The sequence below is a fragment of the Protomyctophum parallelum genome (genome assembly GCF_964188405.1).
Source record: "Protomyctophum parallelum genome assembly, chromosome: 4".
NCBI lineage: Eukaryota > Metazoa > Chordata > Actinopteri > Myctophiformes > Myctophidae > Protomyctophum > Protomyctophum parallelum.
Genome location: NC_139700.1, coordinates 944,549 through 957,498, shown reverse-complemented (window position 1 = coordinate 957,498; position 12,950 = coordinate 944,549). Strand labels below are relative to the sequence as shown.

At 46.4% G+C, this 12,950-nt stretch overlaps 1 protein-coding gene across 1 annotated transcript in view; it reads left to right on the top strand.

Annotated features, from left to right (window-relative positions):
* Window positions 1-12,950, top strand: part of best1 (bestrophin 1) — a gene marked incomplete at both ends in the record, with an annotated part of 44,662 nt that overhangs the window by 10,786 nt on the left and 20,926 nt on the right. Inside the window, one exon of the mRNA XM_083764069.1 lies at window positions 11,985-12,139. Within this exon, the coding sequence (XP_083620195.1) occupies window positions 11,985-12,139 (155 nt within the window). The remainder of the gene's footprint in view (window positions 1-11,984; window positions 12,140-12,950) is intronic.

Genomic DNA, 12,950 nt, shown 5'->3' with positions numbered 1-12,950 from the left:
CCAGCATGTTAAATGTGCTACGAGAGGAGCTAACACTCTGGACAAGGTCTACTCTAACATCAAACTTGGCTACAGGGCAAAACAACTACCGCACCTGGGTAAGTCTGACCATATGTCCCTGCTTTTAATTCCTGCATATGCCCCCCTAAGGAAAACTGCCCCCACCATCACAAAAACTGTCAAAACTTGGCCTGAGGATGCCTCTGAGCAGCTGCAGGACTGCTTCGACAGGACCAACTGGGATGTTTTTGAACACCAGGACCTGAATGTGTTCACAGACAGTGTTCTGTGCTATATAAAAAATTGCACAGACAATGTCACAGTGGACAAGCGCATCCGGGTCTACCCCAACCAGAAGCCCTGGATGACCCGGGAGGTCCAGCGGCTGCTGAAGGAGAGGAACACCGCCTTCAGGTCTGAGGGTAGGGCTAACTACAGCGCAGCCCGAACGAACCTGAGGAGAGGCATCAGAGAGGCCAAGGCTGACTACAGGAGGAAGATCGAGGACCATCTGGACAGCAACAACAGCAGGCAGGTGTGGCAGGGAGTCCAGCAGCTTACCAACTACAGGACTACCGTCGGAGCTGTCGAGGGTGACGTCTCGTTGGCAGAGGAGCTAAACACCTTCTTTGCCCGCTTCGAGGCAGAGCCACCGGAGGCAGCAACGTCACACCCCACGGTCCACAGCAGCTTCACCTTCACAGTGGAGGAGCACGAGGTGAGGCGCACGCTGCGGGCCATCAACCCGAGGAAGGCTGCGGGTCCTGACGGCGTCACTGGACGTGTACTGAAGGACTGCGCGGACCAGCTGGCTGGGGTCTTCACCAAGATCTTCAACCAGTCCCTCGCCCAGTCCACTGTCCCACTCTGTCTGAAATCCTCCACCATAGTCCCCCTGCCCAAGAAGCGCAACATCTCCAGTCTAAATGACTACCGGCCAGTCGCACTCACACCAGTGGTGATGAAGTGCTTTGAGAAGCTGGTCCGGGGTCACATCACATCACTCCTGCCCCGTGGCTTTGACCCCCACCAGTTCGCTTACAGGGCCAATAGATCCACAGAGGACGCCGTGGCCACAACCCTCCATGCTGCACTGTCCCACCTGGAGCAGCAGGGGAGCTACGCGCGGATGCTCTTTGTGGACTTTAGCTCTGCTTTCAACACCATCCTCCCCCACAGACTGGTGGATGTTCTGGGGGAACTGGGTTTTCCACACAACACCTGCATGTGGATTAAAAGCTTCCTGTCTGGTCGCAGTCAGAGGGTGAGAGTGGGACAGCACATGTCTACGTCCCTCAGCCTCAGTACCGGCTCCCCACAGGGCTGTGTGCTGAGTCCGCTGCTCTACACCCTCTACACACACCAATGCACCCCCGCCCACCGCAGCAACACTATGGTGAAGTTTGCGGATGACACCACAGTAGTAGGGCTCATCTCCAAGGGAGATGAGTCAGCCTACAGGGATGAGGTGGTGCAGCTGACGGACTGGTGCAGAGAGAACAACCTGCTCTTGAACACATCCAAGACCCAGGAGCTGGTCATAGACTACAGGAGGAAGAAAACAGTCATTCCACCCCTGTTCATTAATGGGGACTGTGTGGAGAGGGTGTCCTCTTGCCGGTTTCTGGGAGTCCACATGGAGGAGGGCTTGACCTGGAGCACGAACACCTCTGAGCTGCTGAAGAAAGCCCAGCAGAGACTCTACTTCCTGAGGGTGCTCAGGGGGAACAACATCACACAGAGACTGCTGGTGTCCTTCTATCGGTGCTCCATAGAGAGCATACTAACGTACTGCATATGTGTGTGGTACACCAGCTGTACAGTGGCGCAGAGGAAAAAGCTCCAGGGGGTCATAAATACGGCACAGAAGATCGTTGGCTGCCCTCTCCCCACACTGGAAGAACTACACAGAGACCGCTGTCATAAAAAAACTCTGAACATTATAAAAGACACTTCCCACCCCGCTCACTCACTGTTTGAACTGTTGCCATCAGGCAGACGGTACAGAGTGATCAAGTCTAAGACCAACCGATTCAGTAACAGTTTCTATCCCACAGCGGTAGTTGCACTCAATGCTGCTAAAAAATGATCTGTTGCTGCGACACTTTTTAGTTTCTTATCTATTATCTATTACCTTCTATTACTATTTATTATCTTAAGTACAATAAGGGTTTGTTGTGCGATAACAGCTGAAAATGACATGCTTGTGCATTAGGGCTGCTGGGGTTGTGCAATAACAAGAAGTCATATGTTTTTGTTTTATCTTGTACAGTATGTTGTTTTGCGATATGATGCACTGATTGGTTGGCACTTTTAATTTCGTTGTACACGTTGCAATGACAAATAAAGATCTATCTATCTATCTAATAACTTAAAAAAGTGCCCTTCTGGGAACAGATCTCCATAGTAGAGTCACAATCAATAGGTTCCGTGACCAACCTCTGGCAAGGATGTTTTGATGATTGATTTGACCTCTATGGACCCTTTATAAAATATTTAGCCGCCATGTCCCTCGCAAGAATCCCGGCACTGTACTGTACTGTACTGTACTGTACTGTACTGTACTGTACTGTACTGTACTGTACTGTACTGTACTGTACTGTACTGTACTGTACTGTACCAGACGGGCGGCCTTGGCGGGGAGGCCAGCCTTCAGGTAGAGGTTGACGGCCCCCTGCCTTCTCGTCCTGGCCCGTCTCCGTCAGCCACTGGTAGTAGCTCCGACGCAGACTGTCCAGCTCAGGGTGGCCCTGCATGCATAGTAGGGTGGGGGAGGATTCTTATTTTGAACAAACTATCTTCTCTCATTGGATCAAATAGTAACCTCAGCAAGGCAGATGGCTTCTTGGTTAGAGTTTGTGTCAATATCATCACACGAAAAGATTAAATTACCTACCTAGGTTCCATCCTGGAGGCTAATCCTTCCGGTGATAAAATGGCCACCAACGTAATCAAAAAAGTCAACCAAAGAACAAGATTCCTTTACAGGATCTCCTCGCTGGTCAACAAAAACCCCTTGAAGACCCTAACAGGTAGCCCTCGTACAAGGTTTCTTTGACTATGCATGCACCTCTTGGTACCACAGCACCTCAAAGGCCCTTTAAACAAGGCTCCAGACTTCCCAAAACAAACTGGTCAGGCTCCTACTTGGCCTCACCCCCCGAACCCACCTCACCCCTGCCCACTTTGACAGGCTGGAATGGCTTAGGGTCGATGACAGAGCATCTCCAAGGGGGGACGGATTTAGCTCAAGGGCTAGTTTCACCCCAGGGGTTTCCAGTAGAACACCTTTCACCCCGTTAAACGACATGACAGCTTTCTGTGGCTGAGACTTCATAAGTCTGTTGTCCGATACCAACATGTGGAGGGTAGTCAGCCCGGGCCAGGATTGCCCCCGGCAGCGTGGTGCCATTGCGCTAAGAATGGGATTACGGATTCGTCAACCAGGCTATACCTGAGACGTCCTGGCAATTCTGGACCTCAGGCGCATACCTGCGCAGGATCTAGCGACGTTCCCACGGCCTGGGGGGATCCACGCGGAACCCCCCACAGCCGCCCCTGCCAGGACTGAGGGCAACTCGTGGGCGAGCCTGAGACCAGAGCCCCATTACAGGACAATTTTGTTAAAGAAATCTTTCGGTGAGCACTTATAACACAGTTAAACAAGATAATGAGACAGACACAATTCAGAGTTTCAGAGTATTGGAATAAAATGTATTCGAATACGGAGACAGTAGTGAAGCGTTACAATGGAACACCGTACTGACTCAACACATCTCAGTCAGACTTCAGCTTAAATACATTTACTACCCCCCTCAGGGAGTAGGTGGGTCCTAACACATGCCAATGAGAAGACCCCTCCAGACCACACAAGTCACAGGTTAAATGTCAGTGAGGACAGAAAACAGCTTATCATGGTTTGGTTTATGATGTCCTTAAATGTACAACTTAGGTATTCCACATTTCCTTGACAATTTCACCAGGACATTTCACTGCACACTGCACACATACACACACACACACGTGCACACACACATACACAGGGCACAGCAGCACGGTACAGTACAGTATGGTAAGGCACAGCACAGTACAGTATGGAACAGTACAGTAGCATACAGTATGCTACAATATGGGACAGAATTGTACAGTACAGAAGAGAAGAGTACAGCACAGCACTGCACAGTACAGTACAGTACAGTACAGTACAGTACAGTACAGCACAGCACAGCACAGCACAGCACAGTACAGTACAGTACAGTACAGTACAGTACAGTACAGTACAGTGCAGTTGAATACAGTACGGTACAGTACAGTACAGTACAGCACAACACAGCACAGTACAGTACAGTACAGTACAGTGCAGTTGAATACAGTACAGTACAGTACAGTACAGTACAGTACAGTACAGTACAGTACAGTACAGTACAGTACAGTACAGTACAGTACAGTACAGTACAGTACAGTACAGTACAGTGGAGTACAGTACAGCACAGTACAGCACAGTGGAGTACAGTACAGTACAGTACAGTACAGTACAGTACAGTACAGTACAGTACAGTACAGTACAGTACAGTACAGTACAGTACAGTACAGTACAGTACTGCTCAGCGCAGTGCAGGACAGGACAGTGCAGAGGACTACAGTACAGCACAGTGCAGCACAGTGCAGGACAGTGCAGAGGACTACAATACAGTACAGTACAGAGGAGTACAGTATACTATTCCTGCTAGGTTGCCACATTTATGACATCCAGCGCAGTACAGGACAGGACAGGACAGGACAGTACAGCACAGTTGCCACATTTACGACATCCAAGCAACTTGGTATATAGAAACAATTGCCACTTGCCATGCTTGCTTTTAGACGGAAATAAAAACAGTATTGAGTATCGCCCTTTCGCTATTGCCTTCTTCCCATTTGCGACGCGGGGCACTAGGATGAGCGGGCCAAAGGCCAGCGAACTTCTAGTAATTATAATGCACCAATTGTATTTTTATAGTTGACAGAGAGCATGTTCGGGTCTGTAAGTCCCGGAAAAGATGCGCTGTGATTGGCCAGTAATCACTTGAGTGGCAGTGTGATGTAACGTGCCTTCCACACTTCCGGCGTACTTCCTCTCCCAGTGCAAATTATTCCGCTCCAATCACTCCAACGAACTGCAGCGGCCAATGAGCCATCTATTTTTTGTTGTTGTCGTGCAACCACTCCAAGGAGCAGCAATGTCCGTGTCCGTGTGTTGGTCCGTGTGTTGTACATGTATGTGACGTTAGTGAACACCAGTATATACCAGTAGGGGCCAGTAGGGGGCGCTGTAGTACTGCACTGTTGCCTGCTAATGAGAGAGAGGGGGGGGGGGGGGGGAGAGAGAGAGGGGAGTCGCACCACTCGGTTCAGACGGGTGTGATTTTATATTTATGGTGCACCCACCCACACCTCTCTTCCACCTAACCCTATCCCAGGAGGTTGCAGCTTGAAACCCCAAGTCCCTCCTGTGCAGAGCCACAGCATGTCGCTAAGGCCTAGTTTACACTGGCAGCCAAATATAGCCTGAATGTAGCCTGAATCAGATCTGTGTCACTTCAAGATAGAAATCCGATTTGTTTAAATAAGTCTAAATGCAGACAGGAATCAGATTTTTTCAAACGTGACATTCAGAGGTGGTTTCAAATCGGATTTAAATCCGATCTGAGGAGATCTGTCTCAGTCTGAATGCAATGACCAGATGAAGTATCAAACTATCCAAAACGTCATACTTGCAGCGCGACCCGAGCGCTACTGATGTGACGTCATTACAGAGTGCGAGTATTTTCATTTAAGTAAACAAACAAGAGAGAGAGAAAAACAACCAAACGAGCGCAAAACGAAAGAAAACAAACGAGAGGACAGAAAAGAGAGAAAACAATAGTTCAACACACGTTTGTTTTATAGGAATAATGTCAGTTAATTATGTCAGCACTACAGTGGACGCCGGTGAAATCTATACCAAAGTCCTGACGTCACTCGCTCATCCCCTGGGCTGGGTCGCAGAAGTTTCATTTCAAAATTGTCTGGTATATAAGTACTTTCTGGCCTTGACAGACCACACAGCCTAACAGAAAAGTCCTATCTGATTGGATTAAATGACGTTAAACGTTAAACTCACTTTGCCACTAAAAATGTGTCACTCACTTTATGCACGTACATACACTCTAGTCTACACAGAGCTTGTTAGTGACTTGTAGGCTATACTGATCGGTTGATGTGTCTTTTGATGAATTGAACAATGTGGACCCTGTTGTAAACAAGTGTAATGCTTAATTGGGTCGTCCACTCACAGTTAACAGTCTTTGTATTGAGTTTGTGCTTGAAATGTACTGTAAATTCTGCAAACTGTTAATAAATATTTCAATCAATCAATCAATCTGCCACTCAGTGTTGTTGACAACAGAAGAACTGTTCTGTTTGGTCAGGGCTCCAGACTAACTTTTTCACAGGTAGCACTGGTGCCACCTACCTTTTCATTTGGTAGCGCCACCAGAAATGAGGTAGCACCATTTTTTTCTTTGTATAGCGTGGTATTATTACATGATCTTAGCATGCCCCCACATAGGGCGCCATTTATTTTTGTAGTGGTTTCCACCATTAAAGGTTTGAATCATAAAACCCCCTACAAAGGTCACTGTGTAAAAAACAGCAACCTACCTGGTTATACTTCAAAACACTGTAGATGGTTTGAACCCAACACAAAGTCACTCAGTCAATTATGGCAATATTTATATTCCACACACAGAAAGTCAGTTCAAGGTTTTGTGCAGTCCAAACCTTTGGGATTAATAAAGTGACAATTTGTACAATATCCCATTACCATTATCCAAATTAATTCCTTATTATAATATTTTTTACATTTTGGAAAAAATCTCTTGCAATGTGAAATGCCACCGAATTCTTAATCCTTTTCCTTGTCTTCATGGGCCAAGTTGGCCAACTTGTGAAAGCTGCATACTTTTATTGTGAAGGCAAAAGTTTCTAAATGCTCTCAGAGCCTGCATATCTCCGTGTGCTGAAAATAGCTGATCTACAAGCTCACAACATGTCGCGGACGCGACGCGTTGTGAGCTTGTAGATCAGCCATTTTCAGCACACACTTTGTACGACGAAGAATAAATCAGGCATCAGTGCTCTTCACTCACTGGGAGGGAGATTAATGTCTTTTGTTGGCCGATCATCATGTATGGACACAGGCTACCTCCTCGATGCAAACATAACAAGCTTAGGAAGCTATTTTTCGTGGCACATTATATGTTTAATCAAACAACAAGTTTACCTCCTCACTTATTGTTTGGGTCGGGAGCTCAGGGGCGTCACTACCGTGACGCAGACAACGCGATTGCGTGGGGGCCCATGACGCCTGAGGGCACACCCACGTCGGGAGAGAAAAAAAAAAAGACGTGGCAAATTTAAAAAATTAAAATAAATAAAGAGGCGGCCGGGCCCCTTAACAATATATTGTTAACTGAGGTTGATTTTACGTCGCAACTTAATATTTTATAATCTGACCATGTATGATCACTTCACTTTTCTACGGCCCGGCCCCACCCCGCCCGGCCGGTACAGGTCCGGAAGACGGAAGAGACAGGTCAGAGGTTATAGGTGTAAGACAGACACAAACAAACAATGGAGAGCAAGAAAGATAGTGAGAAGCGAAAACTAAAAGAAGAGAAAGACAAAAACAGAAAGAAACAGAAATGCGGTAGTGAGAAGCGAAATCTAAAAAAAGAGAAAGACAAAAAAATAGCAAAACTTCCAAAAATAATTGGTTTCTTTCAAAAGAAAGACGATAAAAAGGTTGATGCGGCCGCGGGGGGACAAGAAGAAGAGGCACCACCACCAACGGTTGGGGCTTGTTGTAGCTCAGCGTCAGGCCAGGTGCAGTTGGCAGAAGCTGGGGAGGCAGGAGAGCCGAACGCGGCCACAGTGACTGCTAGCACCAGCAGCAGCGGACCACGCAACCACGATGGAGGTGGAGAAGTTGGAGTGGACAATAACATGGACATGGACATGGTCATGGAGACTGAGCCGGCGGAGGGGATGGAGGAGAAAGAGCATGCTGCTGGAGATGAGGAGGAGCAGGGCAACTTGGACAAGGTGCCGCCGGAGCGAGTTACAAATAAATACCCCACTGACTTCGGATATTTCCCTGATAATGTTGGCTCAAATGTCAAACGTTATATCGTGTCCACGGGGCCATGCAAGCCTACTGGCCCCTTCCCACGGGATCCCAAGCATAGGTGTTTTTCAACAAAATATTACACCCGCAAAACAAAGTCTGGTTTGGAGTTACCACGGACGTGGTTATGTTATTCACCCAAGCTAGATGTAGCCTACTGTGAGACATGTTGGCTCTTTGCAGATCGCTCATTACTAAAGAATAAGACATGGCGAACAAATAATTGGCAGAATCTATCCCACAAAATTCAGCTACATGAATCAACTAATATGCACACCGCTGCTTGTATGATTTATGACCGGTGGCGTTTGAATGAAACGATCGACGCGGACATGGAGAGAGAAATAAGAATGGAGACCAACTTTTGGAGACAGGTAGTGGACCGTGTGTTGAACGTGACGCTTTCTTTAGCAACAGCTAACCTGCCGTTCAGAGGACACAACGAGAAAATAGGCCAAGGCAACAGTGGGACTTTCCTGACTATCATTGAGCTCATGGCAAAATATGACCCAGTCCTAAAATATATCATTAATCGCCCTGCCCGCTCAACGAAGTACCTAAGTGCAACAATACAAAATGAGCTCATTGACATCCTTGCAAAACGTGTTCAAAATGACATTCTGGGCGAAATCCAAGCAGCCCCGTTTTTTTCTGTCATTATGGACACCACCCAAGACATAGCAAAAATCGATCAAATGAGTCAAATATATCGATATGTCACAATTGAGAGAGACGCCCGTGGTGTTGCCACTGATGTAAAGATCAACGAGTCATTCCTCGGATTTCGTGAAGTCACCGATTCACATGCAGAAGCGCTAGCCAATGACATCACCGCGTCTATTGAAAGCAACGGATTACAGCTGTCAAAGTGCAGAGGGCAGGGGTACGACGGTGCGGCTAACATGAGCGGCATCTACTCTGGGGTCCAAGCAAGGATAGCTGCAAAGGAGCCAACAGCCGTGTATGTACATTGTGCTTCTCACAACTTAAATCTGGCCCTTAATGATTCAGTTAAGATTCAAGAGATATCAAAGTTTTATGACATTGTTGAGCGTGTGTATGTGTTCTTTGGGCACAGTATAAAGAGATGGGCAATGCTCTCAAATACAACACAAACGGATGATGATGATCTTAACAATAACATCACACTGAAAAGAATATGCCCCACTAGATGGTCATCACGTCATGATGCAGTGACCTCGCTGAGATATCGCTACAGTGATGTTGTCAAAGCTTTGACTAAACTGTCACTGACAGGAAAAGTGGGGGACGAGCGAGACGAGGCCAGTTCACTGAAAGGTTTAATTGAGAAATTCAACTTCATCTGCACTGTTGTTCTCCAAAGCAAGATTTTGGAGCGAACAAATGTTGTCTCAAAACTTCTGCAATCCCAAGACGCAGACCTGGCCACAGCAGTTAAGCTGCTAGACAGCAACATCAAAGATTTGAGGGCATTTCGAGGGAGTTTTGATGATGCCAAGCTGACAGCTGAGAGGCTTGCAGAAAAATGGGGTGCCAGCAAAACCTTCGAAAACGTCAGGCATAGGAAGGTGAAGAAATACTTTGATGAGCTTGCGTCTGACGATCGTATAGCGGACCCAGAGAGCTCATATAGAGTGAATGTGTTCCAGGCCTGTTTGGACATCATCATATCACAGATGGTTCAAAGGTTCAAAGGGCTGCGCTCTACAGTGGATACATTCAACGTCATTCAGCCTGACACGCTTTGCAACGCCACCAACGACGAACTTGCTCAACAAGCCCAAACCCTTGTACAAAAATACAATCAAGACTTAACCTGTGAATTCCCCATTCAACTTGTGTCGTTCCGTGAGTGCCTGAGAGACAGCATCTCAAACGTGAAGACCATCCGAGAGCTCACAAAACTGCTCATTGTGGAGAACAGCAGCATTAGCGCTAGTTTTGGCGAAGTCTGCACTGTATTGCTGCTTTTCCTAACGATTCCAGTGACAGTAGCATCAGCCGAACGGTCCTTCTCAAAACTAAAGCTGATCAAGAGTTATCTAAGAAGTACAATGGGACAAGGTCGGCTCAGTGGACTTGCCACGCTGTCCATAGAGAATACGCGTGCACGCCAGCTGGATCTGAAGGACCTGATCAACGATTTTGCAGAGAGAAAATCCCGGAAGGTTCACCTATAAGGTAAGCAGAGCGCAGAGGCAGAGCCTCTTTATTTAATTAAATAATTGCTGTCTAATTTTCGTGGTGCGCCGTCACCATATTTTTATAGCTCAATTTCACCTCTTTTTTTTCTCTCTTTTTTTCTCCTCTCAACCTAGAGAGCGCTGTCCAAGGTGCTAATTCAAGTGGCCTGCCCCGCTGCCTGTGGGTGGGTGGTCTTCATCAAACGAAGCTTTTCATTTTCACATGGACTATGGAGTAATGGAGTCTAATATATATGGACATTGTTGTGTTGAATGGAATGTTGTTGCTACATTTTACATGGAGGACTTGGACTTGAGCATAATAATTAATTGTGCATCATGAGCGCATGCTGCGTGCTGTTGCTGCTGCAACAACTATAACTGTCCATTCTGCGGTTCTGCCCATATTCCATCAGCTCATTTATTGTGGTTAAAACAGCTTTGACAAACAAAATTAATAGTTTAAAATAAAATGCCAGTGTTTTACAGTACTTGATTATTTTGTTGTTTACTTTATTAAGCATTTCTAGCTTGCCGCTTTTAGTTTTCTGTGCTGCAGCGCAACATGGCCTAGATCGATAGCGCATTGTTTTATTTGGCTGTTTTCTTATAGTTTTTCATAATTGGCTAAACAGAAAAGAGACCGAATTTGATATATAATGCCAATTGCCACAGCTTTAATCTATTCATTTTAGAGTAGTGTTTGGTCTGATACAAAACCGTTGTTTTAAACATAATAATTTGTTTCTATAGCGGCTTGGGGGGGGGGGGCGGGGGCACTCTAGACCATCCTGCGTCAGGGCCTGTTGCTGCGTTGCGACGCCACTGCGGGAGCTTACAGTCTATGGTCGGGAGTCGGCCGTCTGTGTAGATCATGACTGATCATCATGCAGTTTAGATATGCGCGCTGCGCTCCAGTGAAATTGTACAGCTGAGAAAGATTAGTTAATTTGTGTCGGATAAACTGCGTTCAGACCTGAATATATATTCTCCTCCGTTCGTCCAGTTTGTACCGCGGCAGGTCGCGCTGCACCTGTTTGCGCAATTATCGTCTTTACATTGACTTTGCAGGCAGGCAGAGAGAGAGAGAGAGAGAGAGAGAGAGAGAGAGAGAGAGAGAGGGGATTCGATTTAGCCAAAAGAAAGTAATACTTTATTATCGCACTACTAATAGCCGCCCGGCGCCCGTGCCTCAGACGGAGTAAAAATAAATAAACGGATCGTTTTTCTTTCTTTTTTTTCGCACATTTCCAAGTATCACCGGTGCGACCTCATTACATTTTAAGTATCACCATAAGAAATTAAGTCGCATATGCGACCTAATAGGTCGCACGCTGGAGCCCTGTGTTTGGTTGATGTGTGTGTCTGTCAGGGTTGATGACCACAGAGGAAGTGTTCTCTGAGTGGTTGGTGTGTGTGTGTCACTCAGGGCTGATGACCAACGGGGAGCTGAGACATCTGGAAGCCCTGCCCTCTCCTCAACACAAGTTCTGATTGTTTGGTGTGTGTTTGTGTGTGTGTGTGTATGTTTGTGTGCGTGCGTGCGTGTCACTCAAATCTAATGACCAACGAGGAAGAGTTCTGATTGGTTGGTGTGTGTGTGTGTCACTCAGGACTGATGACCAATGAGGAGCTGAGGCATCTGGAAGCCTTGCCCTCTCCTCACAACAAGTTCTGGGTTCCCTGCATGTGGTTCGTCAACCTGGCCATGAGAGCCCGGACGGAAGGACGAATCAACAACGACGTGGCGCTGTCCTCCATTCTGACGGTATAAGACAATGCGACCACCTTTTTTGCAGAGCCTCGGTTTCGATGGGCGCTAATTAACCAAACCGTTCGAAAACCGGTTGAACATTTAGCAAGTTATGGTTATTTAAAAAGTACATGCGCCATAGACAGCGCGGGTGAGCCATGTAGCCTTCGCTATATCTATGGTAACAGCACTGTCGTCAATAGAGCAGAGCAAGTGGGCGTGGTCTTCTGGACCCACTGAAAACTCTCCAATTATTTTTTTTCCCATAGCATCGTACATCATCATACATCATCTCATTCCGGCCAATCAGAATTATAGTTTACACAAACGCTGGAAATTGTCCATTCATTGTCAATGGCATGTAATGTTTGTGTAGGACAGAGTTTGTGTTTGAACAATTAAAAGCTGGACATAGGAGGGGATCAATTATTCTAAGCCTAGAATCAAGCCATCCAGGATCTTAGTGAATCATGACCATAAATCCTTTGATTCTGTGAAAAAAAAGTAATTGAATTGAATAATTGAAATTTTATGATGTACATTTAATGAATACCCTTTGTTTAGCGTTTTTTTTTTTTTTTTTTTCACATAATCAAAGTTATTATGGTCATGATTCACCGGAATCCTGGGTGGCTTGATTCTCTAAATCCTTATGAGAAAAATGAATGTCAGATTTTTCAGTGGGTCAAGAAAGAGCACTGTTACAACACTGTCCTCCATTCTGACGGTAAGATGGCGGCAGCCTTGGGGACCGCAGGCGTTTTGTAAAAAAAAAAAAAAAAAAAAAAAAGAAGCCTTGGCGAACGCATCTTCAGATTCCTATGGA